We start from the raw sequence: 25,667 nt of genomic DNA, 5'->3' as shown, positions 1-25,667 counted from the left end.
GATTTGTTCCTGGTATGAAACCCTAAATGTCTGCTTTTCACATTGTTTTTGTTTACTGCTTCACTTCTGCTCTTGCTTTGGTGAAAAGTCTGGGCATGAAGTATTGGGGTTATCCCTTCTTTGTCAGGCAGACATGGCAACAGGAAGACTGTATACTTCAGCTGTTAGAAATCTGCTTTGATCTTTTTCCTTGCTTCCTTATGGTATACAAAGACACTGACAAAGAATACCTCCCACACAAACAAGGATCCTCGGTAATAGACCCCAATGGTAGCTAACAAAATAGACTATGAATGCAGTTCTGTGTCTTAAGCTTGACTGAAGTTGAAGATACGGCAACTGATTGCAGCCAGTTTCTAAATGGGCTCTGGTTGTGCTTTGGCTATTTTTGGTGGAACTGAGTATTGTAGCACACTGTACACTGGCACTCTGGTAGAGGTGATAACTGAAAAATGGATACAGATTCAGTTGTAACACAAAGTTTAGTTCAGCACTAGATTTAGTTCCAGCACCACTGCAGAGCTTCTGCAGTAACTTATTTTAGGGCTATGTATAAATATTTATTGTGTTGATTTTTGTGCTGCATGGCTGTTTTCAGAAATTGGTATGATTTTAAGATCAAAGACTCATCAGAAGAATCTGAGAAAACATTTTCAGGGTTTTTTGGTGCTTAAATCTACTTTGTTTAAAACAACTCCGCATGTCCCTTCATTTTTCTCATATTTTGAAATTTTAATTAAAATATGTACTAAAATGAATTACCTAGCTGTTTTATTCAAACTGCCTTATTAATCTGAGGTTAGCTTATATCAGTTTCTTGTGGTATTGAAATTTATAGGGTTTCTTAATGGGTAAGTCTGACTTCTTTAAATTAAAAAAGTCCATATTTGATAATATCCTGTGTAATTATTTTTTTGGAAACAGATACCTAGTTTTTTCACTGATGCTGAGAGAAGGTCTGTAATGGCAGCTGCACAGATCGCAGGATTAAATTGTCTGAAGCTGATGAATGAAACTACAGCAGGTAAGGGGCAGCAACACTTTTACCTATTCAGGCTATTGAATCTGTGAGGGTGATGACATACTGCTGTTATGCAATTTGGAGCTTGGGAAAAAGCTATCCAGGCTAGTGCTGCCCAATCCAGCTTGGGAACTGGGAGCACAGCAGCTATTTCGGTGGGGTGGTGTTCAGCACTTAAGAGATGTAATGAGAGTTTGGGTTTGGTAACTCAAATACAGTGCCACTCAAAAATAGCCCCTCTGCTTCTGAAATAAAGCTGGTATCTGAGGTCACCTCTCAGCTGTACCATGGAGCTACAGCAGCTGTATCAGGAAGGCCTGAGCTAGCTTCAGAATCTCTTAATGATCCAGCTGTGGGGTGTGCACCTGACCTAAATTCTTAATTGTTGTATTAGATAATAGTACAGTACACTATTATCAGATGTAACCTGTGTCTGTCTGAAAGGTTACAGTAAATACATTATTTAACAGGTGTGTACTGGGGTCTGCTAACTGTCTTTCCAGCTTACTGGAAGATGGGTGTGCTAGAGGAAAAATAAATGTCATGGAGGTATTAGAGAAATACTTTTTTATCATAAGCTAATATTTATTTGAAATGAAATACACTGAAGGGAAATTTTAAAGTGTGTAATCCAAAGATTTTTCACTTTTAACTACTAAATATGTCTGCTTTAAAAGCTGCTCTACACAAACTGCATTTTTGTGGAGCTCTTTTGAAAGCAGACTTGCTGATCATATTTAGAAGCAACTTGAACTGTATGACTTTTCAAAATACCCAACTCAAGTCAAGCATAAGTCTGTGGGATAAGGACAGTTCAAACTTGTGGCAGTCCTGTCAGTTGTAGCATTGGCACAACTGTTGTTTGTATAAAGTAATTTGTTTGCTGCCCTCCTCTGGTTTTGCTGAATTCTAGGGTAGGGTATAGAGTTACATTACACTTCATGGGAACTAAAGTTGGAGCCATTTAACCCAGTAATTTATTTAATTTTTTCTTGAATTAAGTTCTCTCTGCTTTTAGAGTGTCTCAGCCAACTTTCCAAATGAGTGCTTGTATTCAAATCTTAGATTTGTACAAACTAGTCTTGTAAAACTTATTTTTATCTCTTGAGCATGCTTGAATTTTGCAAAGCTGAGCTAAAAATACTGGAAGTAAGGCATTTCAAAGGAGAGGTGTAGGCATGAGACTTAATCTGTGCAGTTTCACAACTTACAATGTTAATTTGGCTACAAGCAGAACTGAAATACAGGGGTGATGCTTTAGTAGTGTTAAACCTTCACTTGACATCCATTTCGTTCCTTGACAGTGAAAAATGTGTTTTCAACATGTTAACTTTCTCTGTGGTGAGCTCCTTTGTATATGAACAGTAATTCTTAAACAGAAGCAAGAACAACCAATCTGATAAATCCTGGATCTAAAAACTGAAATTTATGATGGTGCATATGCTACTGAGTTTAAGTTGGTGCTTTGAAGGTGCACAGCGTGCAATTGTTGGTGAAAAGAGATGTTAGGTTATACCGAGTACTTAAATGTCAATTCTACGAATGAACGTGAGGTAATTTACAAGTAAAACTGTAAATCAAACAGTAAGAAATTAAAATAAAGAACATGGCAACTCATAATGGTCTAAAACTTGTGACCCTTTTGACCTGTATGTTCTATGTGAGCAGAGTAACGGAGGTGTTTAGAAAGAGTAAAGATAACTAGTGTCTGTCTTTTGGTAGTGCTTTTAATGCGTGCTTTGCAGTTGTGTAGAGCTTTCCCTCAACTTCTGTGGGTTGGTGTTTTTCAGTTGCACTGGCCTATGGAATATACAAGCAAGATCTGCCGGCCTTGGAAGAGAAGCCACGAAATGTGGTCTTTGTAGATATGGGGCATTCTGCGTATCAGGTTTCAATCTGTGCTTTTAACAAGGGAAAACTGAAGGTAATCTTTCTAAGTCCTACAGTAAAATCCCATATTCTTCAAGTATTTAATTGAACAATAGTTAAAATACTTTTCTGTGGAAAGATTTTTTTTTTTTTTTGTAAAACTTAAATGTGTATAGCAAATATTTTTGAAATGCTGAATACAAAAACTTTGTTATTTTTTTGTCTCTTTAAGCAAATCAATTTTTATAAAATGCAGAAATTAAGTATCCCAAAGTGTGTTTTGAAAAGTGCTTGACAATTAAGCACACTGCATGGTTTTTGTGTCATGTTATAGCACTGAAATATTTGCATATTCTGGTAGTCTCATAAGCATTGTAGTTGTGCACCTGACTTCTCTATGGGAAATTGTTGAACTCCCTGAATTGCTCTGTGATAATTTTTTTTCTGCCATCCATGACGGTTCAAAATCTAAATTCGATAGGATGTGAAGTAAAACTGAACAGTCCTCACTCCCTGGTTTGGAGATTTCTGTCTGTGAGCTACTGATGGCTGAATGTTTTTGTAAATTTGTCCTTGGTAGCAAAATGTAGTGATCTGCAGTCATATGGAAGACAATAGCAAGTTTTTCTGTTTTGAGTAAATGACACTTAACTAGTAATAGTATGACAAAATAGCTATCCTATTCTGCCTTTAGTGAGCTAGTAAACTGAGTGGGGGCTGCAGTGTGGTAGAAAATAGCATGGTACATATGATAGTATTTTATTTGGGGAGGGTAGAACCTAAGTAATTGAGGAGTGATCTTTTGAAGTTGTTCTATCTGGCAGCTGCCTAGAAGGTGGTGAGAAAACCACAAAGAATTTTCCCCATATCAAACGTGTTAACTTACAAAACTAGTGTCTATATGAAAGCTGTCCCTATATCTAAACAAACATTGTCTAATAACTTTTTAATCTTTATTCTTTCACTTCTGTGCAGGTCTTGGCTACCACCTTTGACCCTTTTGTAGGTGGTAGGAATTTTGATGAGGCTTTGGTAGACTACTTCTCTGAAGAATTTAGGACAAAATACAAACTGAATGTAAAAGAGAATCCCCGAGCACTGCTACGATTGTATCAGGAATGTGAAAAACTAAAGAAGCTTATGAGTGCAAATGCTTCTGACCTTCCACTCAATATTGAGTGCTTCATGAATGATCTTGATGTCTCCAGTAAGATGAACAGGTACTGTGCGTTATTTTCACGGAAGTGCAGTGAAGTGTGGTCTCTAAGCTGTCTTGTAATGTGAAACACTTTGTTCCTGCAGAGCTCAGTTTGAGCAATTGTGTGCTGCCCTTCTGTCCAGAGTGGAACCTCCTCTAAGAGCAGCCATGGATCAAGCTAGTAAGTAGGAGTTAATTTAGGTACTACTTCCAGTTCAAGAAAGTAACTAGTAATCCAGTTATCCTAGATGTCTTTAATGATTATCTTTTTAATATATTTTTGTATTTATTAGAATTGCAAAGCTAAGTACTGAAAAGTTAAATGTAAGTTCCATTCATATGCTTGTCATGTATGCATGATCCCATTCCTGCCTCGTTTAGTGCACATACCACTCTGCAGCCTTGGTTTATTGACCCTCATTCACCCTGTGTAATGGAAAAGGTTGGCGTTCTGAAAGATGATTTTATTTAAAAACACAAAACAACCAAACCAAATCCATGATGGAAAAAACTATTATTCTTTACTGCAAGCGTCTGGCCAGCCTGTTCCATATGTGATACATACATGTCCTCACTGACCTATGAATTTGGCAGTATATCTTGAAACAAATTATCTGAAGCATGTGCAAATAACAATTTCTTTTTTTTGCCTAACGTAATATAATGGAGAAAATTAGACTTTCACAGGAAAAGGTTTTACCCTAATTCCAGCATCTTCAACTAAAAGGGAAGAATTCTGCTTATTTTGTGACTTGGCTAGATAACTAATACAGGAAGTAAGAACCTGAATAACGGCTGAGCAGAGCTGTTCAAGGATTGACAGTTGTTTGAGATCACTTTACACTCGTATCTTGAATTCAGAATTAAAAAGTTACCCTGCAAGCATAGTGTAATATTTTATATTTTTAGTTAAGGGTTTTGCTTTTCTTTATTGGTAACCAAAATTAAACCAGACATAAAAGGAGGTATATTTGAGTTTCATTTTGTTCTTGTTTGGGAGGGCTGAGGTATTGTCCAGGATTGCAGGGCTGCCAAAGAAAACCCAATTACACACACTTGAGTTTAGGCACACCAGAAAGGGGATGTGCATGGACAATGCTTTTTTAAGAACAGCAGTCCTCGTTGATGCTTGGCTTCTGCATTTTCCAGGATTATGTAGCTAGAAAACTTTGTAGCCTTCAGGAGGCACAAAGAGTTTGAATAGGACGCATCATGATAAATCTGGTTTTAAACATCTTGTCGGTCGTTGAATATATTCAGTGCTTGTCACAGTGTCTAGATAATAAAAGAACTCTTATCTTTTTTTTTTTTTGGTTGTTCAAGGACAGCTCTTTGATACCTTGATGATAACTTAAGGCCTTGCACTCTCTTTTCTAGAACTTCAGCGTGAAGATATCTACAGTATAGAAATAGTAGGTGGGGCTACTAGAATTCCAGCAGTGAAGGAACAGATCTCTAGCTTTTTCTGTAAAGAGATAAGCACCACGCTAAATGCGGATGAAGCTGTTGCAAGAGGCTGTGCCTTGCAGGTATAGTTATTGAAACTAAACTTCAATATTGCTTCTTTAACATCATGTACTAATTAATTACAGCTAACCAAAAGCAAAAGGTACTATAGCTGAAACAAGATGTAGAGTCTTACTTGCTCTTTCAACAGTGGTGACAGTGACCATATCAGACATCATTGTATTACATTTGGTAATTTGCTGCTGTGTCATGTTAGAAGGACGGTCTTGTTAGAGACCGGTTAAATTTGATGACCCAAATTGCACTGTTCCTCTTCTGTGTAGTCATTTGGAAGCTTTGCTGGGTGTCTTTACTGACGATCACTGGGGAAGTAGCATCTGTTACTATTACTTTAATTTAGTTAAGTCTTTCAGCTCAGTTAACTTCCTACTAAGCATAGGAAGTATCTGTTAAGAATTCTGTGATAAGCAGGACCTCCATGTGACCTACATGAATTGTAGCCTTTTTGCACTTAGGTATTATTGTACTTGCTATTTATTTGATTACATGGATATAATAAAATTTTGGTCTTTGTTTTCTAGTGTGCAATTCTTTCCCCAGCTTTTAAAGTGCGTGAATTTTCCATCACAGATGTTGTTCCTTATTCTATAACGTTAAGATGGAAATCATCTTATGAAGAAGGAACAGGGTAAGTTGTATGGTGCCTACTAAGAAGTGTGTGTTTGTGTGTATAAAGAAAAATGCTGAGCTATGGGAAAGACCAGGCTTTGAAGCTTTCATCCACTCGAACAGTTTTATTTTTTTTTGCATTATACCTCTTGATTTCCGATTACTGCTTAATAATTGGAAATACATGTAATTAAAAAATGTTGATGTGATGTTGCTTAATTTTTGAGAAGTGTGACATAGAATGCATAGTCCAGCTTTGAGACCTGCAAGCCTTCAACTTGCAACTCTTGTCATAAACTGACTTAAACTAAATTATCTAGCTGTTTGGTTAGCATGGCTGCTGATCGTTAACATACCTTGATTTTGGTCATCCATTGTGATAAGCTCAGTGGTTTAACCTTACTTAATATTTTACTGCTTTAGGGAGTGTGAAGTCTTCAGTAAGAACCATGCTGCTCCATTCTCCAAAGTAATTACTTTTCACAAGAAAGAGCCTTTTGACCTGGAAGCTTACTATACCCATCCGCATGAAGTGCCTTATCCTGATTCCAGAATAGGTAAGGACATGTGAATAAGAACCCCATGCCCAACTCCTGTTGATCATGGGAAAAGTGGTTCTTTTTTTTTTTTTTTTTTTTAAGATATGTTACTTCCATATTTCCTAGGTTGTAGAAAAGCCTGAGTTCTTTAAAAGGCTCAGCAGAGTCGTCTTGATTTAGATGCAGTGGTCAAACAGTATTGACATCTTATTTTGGCAGTTCCTAAAAAAAAAAAGTTACTTTCTTCATTCTGTCTGTCTTCACTGTTTTTGAATGCTTTAAAAAAGTAGGTACAAAGTTTAGTACTCTGTCTGGTTCTTTCAACCTCTAGAAAATGGATGAGGATCTTATGTGTCAACCAGCCTGGATTTTTCAAAGAAATGGGATCAAAGGAGCTGTTAGTACTAGACAGTTATCTGTCATGTCTCTTCCTGTTAATCTCAGAACATACAGGATAGGCATTTCCTGAACGTAAGCATCTGTAGTAGAGTCTAAAGTATTAGATGGTATGAATAAGTATTCTGGTAGCTAATACTACCTTACTTGCAGTTAGTAGACTCGTAAGGGTCTTAAACTAAGTCACAATTTTATTTACTGATTCATGAATTGGATATAAACTTGGTGCTACCTATTTAGCTGTCTGTGCAAGAAGTCTGTTGTCTTCAGGAAAGAATATTCTCCTTTACATGTGCACAGTCTGCATCATTTACACTCCCAATTTCCACCAAGTTGTAAAATAAAGTTTTAACCTCACTGCTTCCAGAAGCCTTGATAAGCACTGTTCGTTCTCCAGAATGTGTAGTGCATCCATGTTACCACATGCAAATAGAATCTTTTCTCTCTGTTAACATTTTATTTTTCAGTGCGAAGTTTGAGTTACGTGGATGAAAGAAACCATTTGAGATAAATCAGAGTAATTTCTCTAGTGTGATGGTTAGAGAAGGCAACAGAGAAGTAGAACACGGAATAAAGTGTTATCTTGACTTCATGAAATACAGATAAAGCAAAACCATCTTACTAATTATCAGTTAACTGATAATAATCAGGGAACCAGGTTTTAGTTTATCTAGCTGCGGCTTACATTGTAGAACTGACAACTAAGTAGGAAGTTTCCAAATAGTTTATTTAAGTTACATGAAGTTGCTATTTAAATTAACACCCTTCAAGGAATGTATTTTATTTCTTTTTTCCTCTTTTACTATATTTTGGAACAACGATTAAAACCATCTTTGTTTTTTCAAGGGCGTTTCACTATTCAAAATGTTGGTCCCCAACATGATGGTGAGAATTCCAAAGTGAAGGTTAAAGTGCGCGTCAATATTCATGGCCTTTTCAGCGTGGCTAATGCTTCTATAATAGAGAAGCAGAACGTAGAGGGAGATCACAATGACACACCTATGGACACTGAATTGTCAAATAAGAACCAAGGCAGAGATGATGAGCTGGTATGTAAACTTGTAAATATCTCCACTCCTTGTAATTCTGACAGGAGAGTCAATAATTAGAGATGAAACCATAGTGTATAGCTTTTGACAAATATTACTTCTCCACCCTTAAATTATTTCTTCAGTTATGTAACACATTTCTTCATGTTTATTATGGTGACATGTGACACTAAGAAAGCAAAAAAGAATGTGAAAACAGACTCTAAAGAAAATTCTAATTTTTTCATTGTTCTTTACCATCTCTCTACTAGTCTTAGCATTATCTAGTGTTGCTGTCAAATGGCAACATATTTAATGAGATCTGTTGACAAATCAATTGTAGAGGTTTGTTTTTCCTCAAGTACTACATTTTCATTGAGTAAAAAATAGATGGTGTCTCTATGTATGGAAAACTTGTTCTTCATAAACATTCTTTCACTAAGGGCACTTCTTTATGTCCTTCAGTGTTGGTAGTTCTTACAAACTGGCTTGTAAGCCCGTAGGGGAAAATTTCTGGAAATAAATGTGCAACAGCTTTGTTATTGATACTGAGAAATCAATGAAGTTATGTTCTCTCATTCTAGTGCAAAGAGGATCAGCTTTCTTGGTAGTGCACTGCATACTGAAAGTAGATCACTGGGAGCAGTGAGGTGCAGCTACTGCATTTGACACTGTAGAGTTGAGGACTGGGTGCCAGGGAGTGCTCTGCAGCTGGGAACAGCACACCAGCAGTGGCCTTGGCAGCCTTCCTTTTTTGCTTATGCCCTTCTATAGCTTGGGATTTTGGTTATGTCACAGCCCACAGGGGAGAGAGATGACAGCGTAGAGGAAAAAGATGAAGCAGTGGGCAAGCTGCTGCTTCACACTCCTGCCTTTTTGAGGCTGCAAAGTGCTCAGCAGTGTGACTGGTCTCACATTAAAATTTGTCCTTAGCAGCTTTTCCCACTTCAGTTGATGTCACGGTTTAAAGCTGGGCTGGCTATTAAACCTGTGGCAGATGCTCTCTGTTAACCCTCTTCCCCCCCCCCCACCCTAAGGGAAAGGGAAAAGGGAGAGAGACTTACGGCTTGAAAAGTTAAACAGTTTTAATAAACTATAGTAATGAAAAAGAGTATAATAATAATAGAAATAATCAAATATATACAAATGTATACAAAACCAAGATCGAGAGCTTGGAAATCCTCCTCAGGCAGAGTTGCTCCCCCCAGCATGGGCAGAGGGGAAAATGCAGTAGCTCCCCTGCCATCACACCTGCAGTCTTTTAACTGGAGAATTGGCAAAGCTGGTACCAATCAGTGGGAGACAGGAGGGCCCCTCCCTCCTGGGCCCCACCTCCAGGAGGCAGTGGGTTAGTGATAAATAGGACAGTGAGAATGACGTGTATGGGGTGGAATACCTTGTTGGTCAATTCTGGGCCAGCTGCCCTGTCTGCTCCTCCCTGCAGGTGTGACCCCCCTTCAGCTCTTCACTCGTAAGCAGTGAGGAATTTAGCAGTGACCTTGGTTTCTTTAAGACTAATTGGCCTGGTTTGGGCCAAACCAGGACATTCCACCCCTTATTCCATACCATTCACGTCATACTCAGATCACCACTACCTTTTCATTTTCAAATATATATACACATATCACTAGTTTATGATTCATCTCTATACAAAAAGTTCATTAAGTTCATTTGGTTCAGGATTGTGGGTTTCCATCTGGCTAGCAGTCTCTCTGGCTAGCAGTCTCTCTGGCTAGCAGTCTCTCTGGCTAGCAGTCTCTCTGGCTAGCAGTCTCTCTGGCTAGCAGTCTCTCTGGCTAGCAGTCTCTCTGGCTAGCAGTCTCTCTGGCTAGCAGTCTCTCTGGCTAGCAGTCTCTCTGGCTAGCAGTCTCTCTTTTGTCATGGTTCGTGCCCACGGGTTGCAGGTTAAAGATGTCAGACTCGAGGAGGTTACTGGACGCCACTTGATGAAGCTAGTTCCGGTCTCATCAACACTGTCTTAACCTGAAAGACACTTATGCAGTAACAACATACAGTTCAGAATTAAGTAGTCTCACCCAGAATCAGATCACCTTCAGGGACACATCGGACTTCACCATCTTGCAACATCACCCACCAAGTACATCCAGGTCCCTGAGCAAAAGCAATCCCACGAATGGGTTTACCTTTGCCCGTTGCAGGAAGAACCCAGACAGTTTTTCCCAACAGATTCCTTTCATGCACCACAGGGACTTTATCCCCTTCTATTGTATGTAGAAGGTCTGCCTGAGCAGGGCCAGCTCGATTGATAGATCCCCTGGTATTAACTAACCAGGTAGCTTGTGCCAAATGCTTATCCCAGTTTTTAAAGGTTCCACCCCCCATTGCTTTCAGGGTAGTTTTTAACAGCCCATTATACTGTTCAATTTTCCCAGAGGCTGGTGCATGATAGGGGATGTGATATACCCATTCGATGCCATGCTCTTTGGCCCAGTTATCTATGAGACTGTTTTAGAAATGAGTCCCATTGTCCGACTCAATTCTCTCTGGCGTTCCGTGTCGCCACAAGATTTGCTTTTCGAGGCCCAGAATAGTGTTCTGGGCAGTGGCATGGGGCACAGCGTATGTTTCCAACCATCCGGTGGTCGCCTCCACCATGGTAAGCACATAGCGTTTACCCTGGCGGGTCTGAGGGAGTGTGATATAGTCAATTTGCCAGGCCTCCCCATATTTATATTTCAACCACCGCCCCCCATACCACAAAGGCTTTAACCGTTTGGCTTGCTTAATTGCGGCGCATGTTTAACAATCATGGATAACCTGTGCAATAGAGTCCATGGTTAAGTCCACCCCTCGGTCACGAGCCCATCTGTATGTTGCATCTCTCCCTTGATGACATGAAGTGTCATGAGCCCACCGAGCTAAAAATAGTTCACCTTTATGTTCCCAGTCCAAATCTATTTGGAACACTTTAGCAGCTTGATCCGCTTGTTGGTTGTTTCGATGTTCCTCAGTTGCCCGACTTTTAGGTACGTGAGCATCTACATGACGTGCCTTCACGACTAGTTTCTCTAGCCGAGCAGCAATATCTTGCCACAGTTCAGCAGCCCAAATAGGTTTACCTTTACGCTGCCAGTTGCTTCGCTTCCACTGCTTTAACCACCCCCACAAGGCATTTGCCACCATCCATGAGTCAGTATAAAGATACAGCCTTGGCCACTTTTCTCGTTCAGCAATGTCTAGAGCCAGCTGGATGGCTTTTACCTCTGCAAATTGACTTGATTCACCTTGTCCTTCTGGGGCTTCTGTGACTCGTCGTATAGGACTCCATACAGCAGCTTTCCACTTCCCATGCTTTCCTACAAGACGGCAGGATCCATCGGTGAACAGGGCATACTGCTTCTCATCCTCTGGTAGTTCATTATATGGTGGGGCTTCTTCAGCACGTGTCACCTCCTTTTCTGGTGGCATTCCGAAGTCTTTGCCTTCTGGCCAGTCCACGATCACTTCTAAGATTCCTGGGTGATTAGGGTTTCCTATTCGAGCCCTCTGTGTAATTAATGCAATCCATTTACTCCACGTCGCATCAGTTGCATGATGGGTAGTGGGAACCTTACCCTTGAACATCCAGCCTAGTACTGGTAATCGAGGTGCTAGGAGAAGTTGTGCTTCAGTACCAATTACCTCTGAAGCAGCTCTAACTCCTTCATATGCTGCCAGTATCTCTTTTTCAGTTGGGGTGTAATTGGCCTCAGAACCCTTGTATCCTCGACTCCAAAATCCTAGGGGTCGACCTCGAGTCTCCCCTGGTACTTTCTGCCAGAGGCTCCAGGTAGGACCATTGTCCCCAGCTGCGGTGTAGAGCACATTTTTAACATCTTGTCCCGTACGGACTGGTCCAAGGGCTACTGCATGCACAATCTCTTGTTTAATCTGTTCAAAAGCCTGTCGTTGTTCAGGGCCCCACTGAAAATCATTCTTCTTTCTGGTCACTTGATAAAGAGGGCGTACAATCTGGCTGTAATCTGGAATATGCATTCTCCAGAAACCCACAACGCCTAAGAAGGCTTGTGTTTCCTTTTTGTTAGTTGGTGGGGACATGGCTGTTATTTTGTTGATCACCTCTATCAGGATCTGGCGACGCCCATCTTGCCATTTAATCCCTAAAAACTGGATCTCCCGGGCAGGTCCCTTGACCTTGCCTCTTTTTATGGCAAAACCAGCTTTCAGAAGAATTTGGATGATTTTCTCCCCTTTGTCAAAAACTTCTGCTGCTGTATCACCCCACACAATGATGTCATCAATGTATTGCAAATGTTCTGGAGCTCCACCCTTTTCTAGTGCAGTCTGGATCAGTCCGTGGCAAATAGTAGGACTGTGTTTCCACCCCTGGGGCAGTCGATTCCAGGTGTACTGGATACCTCTCCAGGTAAAAGCAAACTGTGGCCTGCATTTGGTGCCAAGGGAATAGAGAAAAATGCATTAGCAATGTCTATGGTGGCGTACCACTTGGCTGCCTTTGACTCCAGTTCGTATTGAAGTTCTAGCATGTCTGGCACAGCAGCACTCAGCAGTGGCGTAACTTCATTTAGGCCACGATAGTCCACAGTTAATCTCCATTCTCCATCAGACTTTCGCACTGGCCATATAGGACTATTAAAGGGTGAGCGAGTCTTGCCAATCACTCCTTGATTTTCTAATTGTCTAATCAGTTTATGAATGGGGATCAGGGAGTCTCGATTGGTGCGATATTGTCGTCAGTGCACTGTCGTTGTAGCAATTGGCACCTGTTGTTCTTCAACCTTCAGCAACCCCACAACAGAAGGATCCTCTGAGAGGCCAGGCAAGGTAGACAGCTGTTTAATGTCCTCAGTCTCTACAGCTGCTATACCAAAGGCCCATCTATACCCTTTTGGGTCCTTAAAATACCCTCTCTTGAGGTAGTCTATGCCAAGGATGCACGGAGCATCTGGGCCAGTCACAATGGGGTGCTTTTTCCATTCATTTTTAGTTAGGCTCACTTCGGCCTCCAATACAGATAACACTTGAGATCCTCCTGTTACTCCTGAAATACTGATAGGTTCTGCCCCTTTATGATCCGATGGCATTAGGGTGCACTGTGCACCAGTGTCTACCAAGGCTCGATACCTTTGTGGTTTTAATGTGCCAGGCCATCGAATCCACACAGTCCAATAAACTCGGTTGTCCCTCTCCTCCACCTGGCTGGAGGCAGGGCCCTCCTAATTAAGAAATGGATTCGTGCTGCTCACAGGGACTGGACCTTCATTTCTCCTATTCACACTTGGGAAAAAGTGATTTAAGGCCCATCTCCCCTGACTGGGGTCCTGCTCACTGGTAACTGGAGCAGCCATCCTTCTAGAAAAATTCTCTCTGGTATTTCTTTTAGCTTGCAACTCACGTACTCGTGCCTGTAGGGTACTGGTAGGTTGTCCATGCCATCTGCTCATGTCCTCCCCATAACCACGCAGGGCAAACCACAGGATACCTTGTGATGTGTTCCGTTTCCTTTGAGCTGGTCCTGTAGGAGAACGTTTTCTCTTAACAGCTGCAACGCGCGCCTGTGTAGGTAGAGAGTCAAGTTTATTCTCGATCATGGACAGTTTGTCTGACAGTTGTTTAAATGAGTCCTTGTTCTCCTTAGTCAGTTTTTCCACAGCCGAGATGCGTGCCTGCAGTGGGGAAGAAATACTATCTTCATACTGTCGCATACAGTTAGCCATTTCGCCCACACTAGATCGTGCCATATCATCTTCTCCCCATACTAATATTGACAATGTATGGGTATATGTCGGTGGAGCATTCTTCACAACCTTCCGGAACATGGATCGGTTGCATTCCACTTCATCAGGATCTACAACTTCCCGTGGGTGTCTATAAATGATCTCTTGCACAGCTAGTTCTCTAAGGTAGTTAATACCTTTTTCTATAGTAGTCCATTTGCTCAGGTGGCTCATAACATCATCTTTATAGGGATACCTGCTCTTTACAGCTGACAGGAGTCGCCTCCAGAGACTGATAGTGTTTGACTTTCTTGCGAGCGCCTTATCAATACCACCATCTCTGGACAGGGATCCCAACTGTCTGGCTTCTCTGCCATCCAATTGCATGCTATCTGCCCCATTATCCCAGCATCGGAGCAGCCAGGTAATAATAGGTTCACCGTCATAACGGCTGAAGTCTTTCCTTATATTTCTTAGGTCCTTCAGGGATAAGGAGTGGTAGGTTATCTCTACGTCTGAGTCCTCTTGTGATAGTTCTGCTTTAGAAGGACCTTTCTTCTGTGATGGGTCTGCTTTAAAAGGACGATCGAGGAAACCCCCATCTGTGTCGGGCCCTAACTCTGCCTGAGAAGGGCCCTCACCTGGGTCACGTGATGGCTCTGCCTTAGAAGGCTCTGAGTCATCATCCTCCTCTTCACGAGCTGATTTCTTTTGGTATTTCTTCCTGGTTACAGAAGCAATTGGTACAGATTCAATAGATGCTGGGGTCTGAGTAGATGCAGTGGCTGTCTTGGGAGTGCTGAGAGTCTGAGTAGCTGCAGTGGCCATCTTGGGGGGTGTAGCAGCTGTGGTACAGGCTGCCAAGGTTTCAGTGGGTTTAGTGGCTGTAGCGGCAGTACACACTGTAGGATCTGAGGTGGCTGCATAACACCTACAACTGTCCCTGCACCGATATTTAATCTTATCCCACATCAGAAACACATTCAGGACAACCGAAAATAAAAACATGCCACCTAGACAGCACCATCCTAATTTCGCAAAATCTAGTGGAATCAGCTTGGCAGAAAAGGAGAAGGTACTATTTCCCGAAGTAAAACTGGAAGTGTAATCATTAACAGAATCAGCTAAAGGACGCCTGGAGCGTGCAAATGAAGTCGCTGCTACTGATTCACGATTAAAGCTGCCCATCATTGTGTCATAGAGATAAGAGATCGGAATATTAACTGCCCAGTTTATCACAGCATAAATCAGTATCAAACCCCATACCAAAACAATACATTTTGACCAGCGCCCACTGCTAAACTGCATGTAAACATTCATAAGAAGCAAGCAATAACACAGTGCCCACGGCAGGTAAGGCAGCATTGCAATACTCAACTGTGAAAGAAACTCTATAAAAAGATGAGATAACACAGCATTCAAAAATGACATCACAATCTTCACTATCTGTTTTAATTTCCAACCCCTTGTAAATCTCAAAGGAAGAAATCTGATACTCTCTCAGCTGAGTTCTCCAGGTCTCCTCCCACCAGAGCCAGGATTCAATTTATCAGAGCAACCTGTTGGAGCTTCTCTCGAGCCCCACTTTGGGCCCGAAGAAATCTGCTACTCTCTCAGCTGAGTTCTCCAGGTCTCCTCCCACCAGAGCCAGGATTCAACTTATCAGAGCAACCTGTTGGAGCTTCTCTCGAGCCCCACTTTGGGCCCCAATAAATCTGTCATGGTTTAAAGCTGGGCCAGCTATTAAACCTGTGGCAGATGCTCTCTGTTAACCCTCTTCCCCCCCCCACCCTAAGGGAAAGGGAAAAGGGAGAGAGACTTATGGGTTGGAAAGTTAAAACAGTTTTAATAAGCTATAGTAATGAAAAAGAGTATAATAATAATAGAAATAATCAAATATATACAAAACCAAGACTGAGAGCTTGGAAATCCTCCTCAGGCAGAGTTGCTCCCCCCAGCATGGGCAGAGGGGAAAATGCAGTAGCTCCCCTGCCATCACACCTGCAGGCTTTTAACTGGAGATTTGGCAAAGCTGGTACCAATCAGTGGGAGACAGGAGGGCCCCTCCCTCCTGGGCCCCACCTCCAGGAGGCAGTGGGTTAGTGAAAAATAGGAAAGTGAGAATGATGTGTATGGGATGGAATACCTTGTTGGTCAATTCTGGGCCAGCTGCCCTGTCTGCTCCTCCCTGCAGGTGCGACCCCCCTTCGGCTCTTCACTCGTAAGCAGTGAGGAATTTAGCAGTGACCTTGGTTTCTTTAAGACTAATTGGCCTGGTTTGGGCCAAACCAGGACAGTTGAACATACTACAGGAATTAGAGCAAGTGGTTACACAATTAGTGTTACATAATTGATACAATCAATTCCTGAAATATTATACTACTTTCCAGGAATTTGAGCATTTTTGAAATGCCGAACATGATGCAGTTGCTTGTGGACAGGTGCTCCACATCTGATGTTTGCATACAAGTGACAAACGGTGGAAAGTGACATAGCTGGCATTTAGTGTAATAGGTGTAATGCATGTGGAGGTTACTAAGATGAGTACACTATGTTCAGTACAAGAGTAACCACTTACATCCTCAGGCTTTCAGTTTGTAGTACTTGCACTCATCTAACATGTCTTCTGTTTTACAATGGTGCGTGTTAGCAATTACCTTTCATTACTGAGGATGATCCCCTCAGCTCTGAGGAGGGGGTTTGTGGTGTATACATGTAGTATTTTCCCCATCTAGCTTTTCTGTGTAGGCAAAACAGTTCCTTCCAGTTGTTGCCTTTTCTGTGTGAACAGTAAGAACAGTCAATGAGGGTTTGTTTTTTTTACTCTGAAGTGACAAAAATTAAATTTGGTAAAAGTGGACTTCTTGTTTTCAACTTTTATCATTAAAAATTTGCTGAATCAATTGACATAGCTAAATTGCAACATATGCACCTGTGCTAGAGGTTGAAATCCTTAAATAACTTTTTCTTGTATTTTGCAGAACTAACAGTAAATTATTGTACTTGCATGTGTAGTTTGTGAATCCAGGAAGATTAATTCCTTGTAGTGGAAGTAATCTGAGACCTTTCAGACCTCAGCTACAGCTCGTTATTTATTGATGCAGTAGATGTGGAAGTATTGGAGTCATCCTGAAAACTTTGGATTTATCCATTACTGTGTTGTTAAAAGTTTTTTGCAATGATGACAGGGAATTGTATTACTTAAACTAAATCAAATGATCAGCACTAGTCATGCCTTAAGGATCCTTAAATTTAGAATAAGGCATAGGTGAACTTACAGGTAAATTCAAGTGAAACTTCCTTGATTTGGGGTGGCAGGGAGGGATGACAGTTGGTCATGTGCTCCAAGAGGCTACTGCAGAAACTAATTTTTATGGTCCTATGAGACAGATACAGGTAACAATTACGATGACTGATTTACTTCTGCTTTGGATTACAGACTTGAAAGTTGAGGTGAAAAATGGTAAGAGGTCAAAGTTCTGACTGTTCCATAGAGAACCTGTTGTTATTGCCTGTGGTGGTAGTGTGTTTCTAGAATGTTCTTCGCATAAATGTTATATGTATTTATTTCTAATTTAAAATGGAGTATTCACGGTGTAATTCTTTACCCAGAGGACAGATGGCAACATCATAATTATTTCAAGGGGGACAGGCAGAATAGAATTTCCATTTAATTTGAGAAAGATAAGAACAAGTACTATATCAAAATGCCTGTTAAAACATGGTGCACCAGACATTCTTAAGGTTGATTCTTAAGGCCTTATAGTATCTGTGATCTGCTGTCATTGACGTCAGTCTTAAATCATATAGCAAACCTTTGCATTCAGTTATGTAACTCTCTTTCTAGGATAAAATGCAGGTTGATCAAGATGAAGGTATTCAGAAAAGTCAAGCTGAACAACAGAACCAAGCAGATGAGGAAACTGAAAATGCAGGAACCGAAACAAAAGTTTGTATTTGATATTGATAAGGAAATGTGATGTTGCTTCCCTTAGACTTTTTTTGCCCAGTATTCTCAAAGTCATTAATCTTACTAGTTGCAAACATGGGACTGTATTTAGAGGAGTACAGCTATATCAAAATGGTTAGGTTAGGAATCCTACCGGAGCACTTCCATTTTCAACAAAGTATATGTTAAGACTTTGAAGTAAGTTTCTCTTAACATGGTTTTATAGTAAAGATGGAATCCAGGGGAACTTAGGAAACATGAAGAATATGAGGTGCCTTTGGCTTTTGAACAAGTTTTCTCAACAGTTCTTCACATTATGTTTCAAGAAATTCCACCAGTTATTTTCAAAACCAGGGTAGTGGTGATTCTGAACAGCAGAGGAATAATTAGGTGCTTCCTGTACATACGATTTATTTGTAGTTGTCATACTAGTTTCATTTGTCTCTCTTTTTTGAGCATAAATATAGTAATATTTCTATTCTTGAAAGTTTCTTAATAGTGTAAATCTTTCTATAGGTTGCTTCTGGAGACAAGCAAGATCATCCAGCCCAGCCAAAGGCTAAAGCAAAAGTTAAGAGTATTGACCTACCTATACAGGCCAGCCTCTATAGACAACTGGGACAAGATCTCCTCAACTGCTATATAGAAAATGAGGTAAGCAGCATAAACAGCTGACCACTCAAATTAATGTCACTGTAAATATCCAGAAAGTATTTGCAACCATAAACTTACTGTCTTAATTTAGAATTCCCTGGGGGCTTGTCCTTAATTGTAAGGGGGTTTGTTTTGGTTGGGTTTTTTGGAGAAATGAATCAAGTTTCACTAGACATCAATAATGCTTTTAGTTTTAAATAAGCTTTTTTCCACCGTAGGGGAAGATGATGATGCAAGACAAACTTGAGAAAGAAAGAAATGATGCTAAGAATGCTGTTGAAGAGTATGTGTACGACTTCAGAGACAAACTGTGTGGAGTCTTTGAGAAATTCATCACTGAAGAAGTAAGACTCGCCTGTGTGTTTCAACTGTTGGAAAAAATTCCTCTGTATTCGTAAGCTTGGAGTGTGGGTTTTGTGGAGGCTGCAGGGGTCTCTTGGGCTTGTTTCAGAATATGAAATGGATTAACTTCACAGAAGGGAAGCTCAGACTACACTTACACTTGACACATGATCTGTAAGCATGCAGAGTTCTTTGTTGTCTGAGAAGTTTCTCAGTGGTAAGGAAAGATTCGGGATGCAGGCAGAAAATAAAAATCTTGTCGTGGGGGTAGGAGAGCAGGACAGATCACCGTGAGCTTCTAAACAGTGTGAGTGGGTAGGAATAAAGTGAAAATGAGCAGAAATGGAGTGTCTGTAGCTGTGTTTTATTGTCTAATTTCATTAACTTAGAAACATGATTATTTCCCCACTTAAAAGTCCAAGGAAAATGTTATGAAGAAAGCTGTACACTGGGCTTTTGCAAAAGCAGAACTGAAAGAACACTTGCCCTATAATCATTGCTCTGTAACAGCCATCTAAATAAAAGTGGCTGGTACACAAGCAACCAGTTGTTGAAACAACTGTCCAGCAGCAGTTTTAAGGTATGCTCTTGGCATTCATAGAATCATAGAATGGTTTGGGTTGGAAGGGACCTTTAAAGGTCATCTAGGTTACCTGGTTGTCAACCCAGCAACACAGTGCAGATGCCCTTCCAGTATAAACTCACGAGTGTGAGGCTGTCTTTCCTATACCAATTCCAGAACAATTTCTTATATAAACAGGGATAGATAAGCTCTTTATTTCTAAATAATTAAAGATAAAATCTCTGTTTATAGCCAGTAGGGTCCAATTAAAACAATTTTAACTTCAACTATATGTATAGTTGTCCAGATCTGTCTATTCTTCTGTCCTGCTATCGGAGAACCTGACAAGCAGAACTTCTCATATAAAGATAATATGCAAGAATGATAAGGGATGCACATGTTTTCTTATAACACAATCCTGAAGCTATGTAACTCCCATAAACTTCACCTGCAAATCAGATTAGTAGGGCTGTCTTGCCTCTCCTGTCATTCTCTAAAATCTTGGCTTTGAAGTCTGTTGATTACCATTTTCCTTCACTGTCACTTTGAATATTTTAAACTGATGAAACAGTCTTTTTTGAGTAGGGGGGTTTCTTTGTGTGCTGGAGGGAGAAGTCTCACTTGTCGTGTTACCTTCTGAACTAGAGTATCCGTAACTTGCTTCATAGGATTCAAACAAGCTGACCTTAATGTTGGAGGACACGGAAAACTGGCTTTATGAAGATGGAGAGGACCAGCCCAAACAAGTATACATGGATAAGCTTCAGGAATTAAGAGTAAGGTTTTAAGTTACTTTCTAGAAAAATCGTGTTTGTGTGTTTGGCGGTGGGGGCATTTATATAAATATATATGGCTAAGTAAGCAAAGCGCTTTTAATGAGGGATGTGTGTGTGCATACCCATATGTGAGTTTTGGATTATGGACATCAAGTTGTATCTGGATGTAGTTTAGTTATGAAATGAAGATATTATTTAGAACTAGAAATACAGTTTGTTTTAATGTCAGTTGTGCTCCTAACTTGAAAACAGTCAAAATTAAGTAGACTGTCACTAGTGACAAGAAAATTAATTGCTATGTGAATTTTCTGGCAGTCTTGTTACAGTCTGAAAAAGACTTTTGAGTAGTTCCAACTGCTGTCCCACATATTCAGAATTACACTCCAGAATAGATGCTCTGTGTTTCCTGTTCTCAGTGGTCTTCTATAGCTGTATCATAAACCTGAATTTTAGGTCTAATTTCTAATGATAAAGGCTGAAGAGCGCTTTAACAGTAGCTTCCACTGTATCATTTGATTAGTAATGACAAAACCTTAAATACTTCAGATTTTTGTAATCTCGGGGGAAAATGTGAATTCTGATGAATGACTAGCTACTCTGTATTAAGTTTCAGTATAGCTCTTGGGCTCCAACTGTTTTCTCTCAAGTCAGATTTCCTATGGGGGTGGGATAACTGATGGAAACAGCAGTGTAGATCCTGGCAACTGCCTTCTTGCCTGGATACTGGTATGAAGGAAAAAACAGACAATGGATAAAACTAGGAAGTTTTCAGATTAACTACTTTAAAATTAAACCATCCATGTAAATCCTGTCTTGTTTCTTGTTCCAAATGCTCTTTTTCCTGAAAATAACTGCAAAATACTGAGCCTAATAAGGACAGGCACTACTCCTGTGTTTAAACTTCTGGGGTTTTTTTTTTTGTTGCACTAAAGCAACATGCAAAGATTAAACTCTTGAATGGGTGAGAAAAGGAGTTAAAGGCAGAATTCCTTCCAGTGCCACGTTTTATTCTTTAACCAGACTAAAGTAAACTGGGATTTTGTCAAGATCTTTGTGCTTATGTTTCCAGAAATTTGGACAGCCTATTCAGGAAAGATACATGGAACATGAAGAGAGACCAAAAGTTTTAAATGAACTGGGAAAGAAGATTCAGCTCCTTATGAAAGCAGTAGAAGCATACAAAAATAAGGTAGAAGCAAATTATTTAGGGAATGCACTATTACGGGTGTTTGAGTTTGGCTGTCGGGTTTTTTGTGTGTAAAAAAAAATCCTATAGGGTTACCTGTTAAGCTGCTTTAAAATGGCTGTGGTGCTTTTGCTCCTGAGAACTTGTTAAACTGCTAGCAAAAATGGTTTCTTCATGGAAACACGAATTAAACATAGTCACTGTTTTTTTTATGGTGACTTCTACCGAAATGGATATCTCGAGTTGTGGCTGTTACCATTGTTTCTGTAACTTACAAGACTATTGGGGTTAGTTAATCAAACTACAGTAAATCTCAGGTGCTTTTTTTCTTGCAGCTTCATTACTAACCTGCGCTTCAGCAGTGTGCACTTAAGATCAAAACTGCAAATTTCTAATGTCCTGTCTTGTTCTACATTCATTCTTCATACTAAATGCTTGTTGAAAACTACTTCTGTCAGGTTGTAGGAACGTTATCCTATTTTAATATGTGTCCATGAAATGCTTAATTGGGTGAGAAGCATATATTAATTGATGATACAAATATCTCTCTCCTTAGGATGAAAAATACGATCACCTAGATCCTGCTGAGATGGAAAAAGTTGAAAAATACATTAGTGAGGCTATGAATTGGTTGAACGGCAAAATGAATGCCCAGAACAAACTAAGTCTAACTCAGGATCCAGTTGTCAAAGTGGCAGAAATCCTGACAAAATCTAAGGTAAAAAAAAATCATTCTATATGTTGCATTCTCTTAAGTTTAACAAAATTTTGGTCTCTGTGTTGAGCTAGATATTACGCCTGCAGAGATTTTAAAGCTATGAAAAGATCCATACAGAGGGAGCAGCAGTTTTATCAATGTTCAGTTCTGGCTTTTGATTCACAGCAGCACCTCTGAATAACCCTTTTCAAAATATCCTGCATTACAGCACCAGGCTTGCTAGAAAATGGATTATCATACAGGCTTTTAAAAGATCAGAAGCTCTTTAGCTAGTGAAAGGTTTTATTTTGAGTTTTTAGACTTGATAGAATTGAAAAGGCTAGTCCTTGAAAATAAAATTCTAGGTCATTATGAGCCTGAAACACACTTGAGACATTCTAGTTGCATGTGTTACTGTGCCACCAAATGAACTTGCTCTCTCACTTCTGTTACAACTAGGAATTGGATAGCTTCTGTAATCCCATTATATACAAGCCCAAACCGAAGATACAACCTCCCAATGATGGGCAGTCAAAAGCTAATGGTGAGCACAATGGACCAGTGAACGGACAGAGCGGTACTGAAACAAAACCTGAAGCAGCGAAGGACAATTCTCAGCAGACCAAACCACCTGGAGAAATGGAAGTGGACTAAATCTTGCATTTCTTTTACTTCATTTAAATAGTGCAAGTAACCACAGGGTCCATTCTTTTTGTCTGGTACACACCTCAGATGTTCAGTTATTCTTAGCCAACCTTCTGTCATTTGTTGCTGAGTAGTTTTGAAAGTGTTTTATATTAAATACACCTCTGATGTTCATTTCCACTGATGCTGCTTATGTGGAGCTTTAGCCAAATGTAGATTGTATAAGTCAGTTTAAGCTTTCCCAATATATTTTATATCAAACATACAGAATTGATATATAAATGGCAACAGTCTACCTTATTTAAAGCTTTTATTGTGGATAAACCTCAGCTCCTTTATTCAGGAAAGGATACTGTATTGCACTACTGATGCTCAAGTGTAGATCTAATTGCATCTTTATTTTGGAAAAATATTGGAATTGAAGTGGCAAAACTTGTCACTTGAAGCACTGACCTTTTCTAGTTATTGTAATGTTATAATTTAAATATTAAAATAGAGGTTAGTTGGCATACTAGTCCATCTTGTTGATGTACCATGAGAATTGTACTGTCTTTTTTCATATAAACTGAATAACACAAGCTTAAACATTTTTTAGATTCCCACACCACTAACAATCTTAGTTACAAAATGGTAGCATAATGGCTCTGCCACGTGCTGAAATTAAGCGAGTGGTCTCAGTGCACATTGCTGTACATAATGAACTGCGCTTATGATAAGATGATGCTAGTGATAGTAGTATGAAGGGGTAGAATATACAAGGACTGTTGCATAACGTTCCCTTGAAAATGTTTTACTGCACGTTACTATTTCCAGTTCTTTTGTTTTGAATGAAATCTACATCTTGATCCCATCTTACGCTGGGGATGAGAAACAAGAGAAATTGTGCTGTGTGAGCTGGATATTGGCACCCTGATTTTGAGGTTGCTTAAATGCTGTTTGTTGCAAACTTGAAAGAAATACTGAGAGCTTATTTGAGCCTTGGTACTCAGCACATAAACCTTTTGGTCAAGGTTCTAAACAAAAGAGCTTACAAACTGGATATTATTACCCCAAAGATGGAATCTACTTGATGAACTCGCATAGCTTACAACTATGGTCATTTACTTGATCTAATGAGAGTGTCTGTAATGATCACACAGTTGAGTCACTGTTTTCTTTGATGCATCTTGGACATTTTCAAGGACCAGTGTATGATCATATATTCTGAACGCTTCTGTCAGTCACGGAGGTACTGTAGCACTTGCCAGAGCAAGTCACTTTTCTTTTGACTTTAAACAACTCTTCTAGTACCAGAATAGGAATGGGCCACTCTATGAAAAGTGGTTTCTTAGTCAAGTCAGCATAAGAGGCTGAGACTAGTGTCAGTGTAACAAACACTTCAGTGACTTGAACTCCATTGCAGAAATGCATTTAGGTGTTGAGGTGTTAACCAGGCATTCCTGCAGCACTTCTGTACAACCTTGTTGTTGTTGTAAACCAGTGGAGACATGCTCTTGTTTCTGGCTTTGGCAGCCATTTTATCTCCAACCGTGCCCTCCATGTTCCACCACTGTTCATGCTACAAAAAGAGTAGTCTGTGACCCAAGCTAGAGGTTGTAGAGGTGAACTATACTCTCAAACAATCTTCCCAGGAAAAGCAAACATGATTGACAGCTGTATATAAACCTGCTACACTAGCTCAAGTGCTAGAGTTGTATCTTCAGGACTGACAGCAAGTGACCGAGATGCACGTACTTTGCTCTACTGTTCTCCTCTACACAATCAATTGTGGATGGTCTGGCACCTTGAGTTTACATATTTAAAGCCCTTGAACAAAAACTGAGCGACCTTAAAGAGCTGCAGCTACTCTGCAACCTCAGTCTTGAATTCTGCCGCTGTAGTCACACATGTTCAGCACTGGGGGTGACTGTACTTCAGTGCCAGTTGTCCTGTGTTTAAGTCAGTACATGACTGAGCTAGCTTTGGTCCTTATAGGCTTTAACATCATTAATATCTCAGTGGCTTTACCACAGCAGTGTAATGAGTAGCATTCCTAAGTATTGGCTTCCTAAAACCCATCTACACGTTAACGTGTCTAGTAGACTTCCAGAAGAGCTCAAACAGTGGAAATCTCCAGTGTAAGCTCTCCGGTAGCTAAAAGGTCATGTGTAAGAACAGAAAGGCTTCTGCTCATGGCCACCAGATGCTTAATATGACATTGCAAATGCCTGAGGCAATTCTTATGCATAAAGGCTGGAATAATTCTACAGCTGCTTAACATGGCAAGCTTAAAAGCAGATATGGTGAAGACAAGCAATTGTAAGGCTTTCTTAACTAGAATAGGGTTTTTTTGCTGTGCATCTGCTCTGTCTCTAGATCCCTGGTGAAGAGGAATGCTACCTGCAGACAGATAGCAACTGATTGCTGATGTACATGTTAGGAATCCCGTTTGGAGGGGCAAAATTGTTCTTTCCACTGTGAGCTTCACCTAAATGCGTGAATGTATGACCTGTTAATATGTAATCTGTTGTCTGTTACAAAGAGGAAATTCTACCAGGATTTGGATTTAAGGTTCTCAAGTACTTATATAAGCTATGCACAACTTGAAGATGAGGTTTTGTGTGTCAGACTCAACAAGTGAGTTACCCTGTGGCTACCCTGGCAGCACCAGAATGAGTATCTTGCAACATAAGTTTTGTTACAGAACCAACAGTAGGACGCTACTCTGCATCTTGGGTGTGTTTAAAAGCAGGTGTTTGTTGCTAATGTCTTCTTTGAGACTTTCTGTTGAGGGTAAGATGCGTTTCTAATGTTTGAAAACGTTCCCTCCATCCCACAAAAAGAAAAAACAGGAAGCAACATTGTCTTTGTAAAGGCAGTAGAGTTTTGTTTTTAAAAAAAGTTTTGTTAATCACAGTCTACAACTTCATGTAAAAGTTCAGTTACAAAACAGCATAAATACTTTGTTTTGTTTTACCAGTAACATCTATC

At 40.1% G+C, this 25,667-nt stretch overlaps 1 protein-coding gene across 3 annotated transcripts in view; it reads left to right on the top strand.

Annotated features, from left to right (window-relative positions):
- HSPA4L (heat shock protein family A (Hsp70) member 4 like) overlaps positions 1–23,238 on the top strand; it is a 31,958-nt gene extending 8,720 nt beyond the window's left edge. For 2 of the 3 annotated variants that reach the window (XM_068402686.1, XM_068402688.1), the window contains 15 exons: positions 925–1,024; positions 2,812–2,945; positions 3,866–4,110; positions 4,193–4,269; positions 5,466–5,617; positions 6,137–6,243; positions 6,648–6,781; positions 8,006–8,208; positions 17,734–17,835; positions 18,352–18,489; positions 18,708–18,833; positions 20,062–20,169; positions 21,239–21,358; positions 21,912–22,073; positions 22,512–23,238. In XM_068402686.1, coding sequence (XP_068258787.1) covers positions 925–1,024; positions 2,812–2,945; positions 3,866–4,110; positions 4,193–4,269; positions 5,466–5,617; positions 6,137–6,243; positions 6,648–6,781; positions 8,006–8,208; positions 17,734–17,835; positions 18,352–18,489; positions 18,708–18,833; positions 20,062–20,169; positions 21,239–21,358; positions 21,912–22,073; positions 22,512–22,706 — 2,103 coding nt within the window. In that variant the 3' untranslated portion in view covers positions 22,707–23,238. The remainder of the gene's footprint in view (positions 1–924; positions 1,025–2,811; positions 2,946–3,865; positions 4,111–4,192; positions 4,270–5,465; positions 5,618–6,136; positions 6,244–6,647; positions 6,782–8,005; positions 8,209–17,733; positions 17,836–18,351; positions 18,490–18,707; positions 18,834–20,061; positions 20,170–21,238; positions 21,359–21,911; positions 22,074–22,511) is intronic. The other variant, XM_068402687.1, reaches the window with a different exon arrangement.
- Positions 23,239–25,667: the final 2,429 nt, after the last annotated feature.

The sequence above is a fragment of the Nyctibius grandis genome, chromosome 6, assembly GCF_013368605.1.
Source record: "Nyctibius grandis isolate bNycGra1 chromosome 6, bNycGra1.pri, whole genome shotgun sequence".
Classification (NCBI taxonomy): domain Eukaryota; kingdom Metazoa; phylum Chordata; class Aves; order Nyctibiiformes; family Nyctibiidae; genus Nyctibius; species Nyctibius grandis.
The sequence above is the reverse complement of the archived record's forward strand: the minus strand, read 5'-3'. Positions and strand labels throughout refer to the sequence as shown.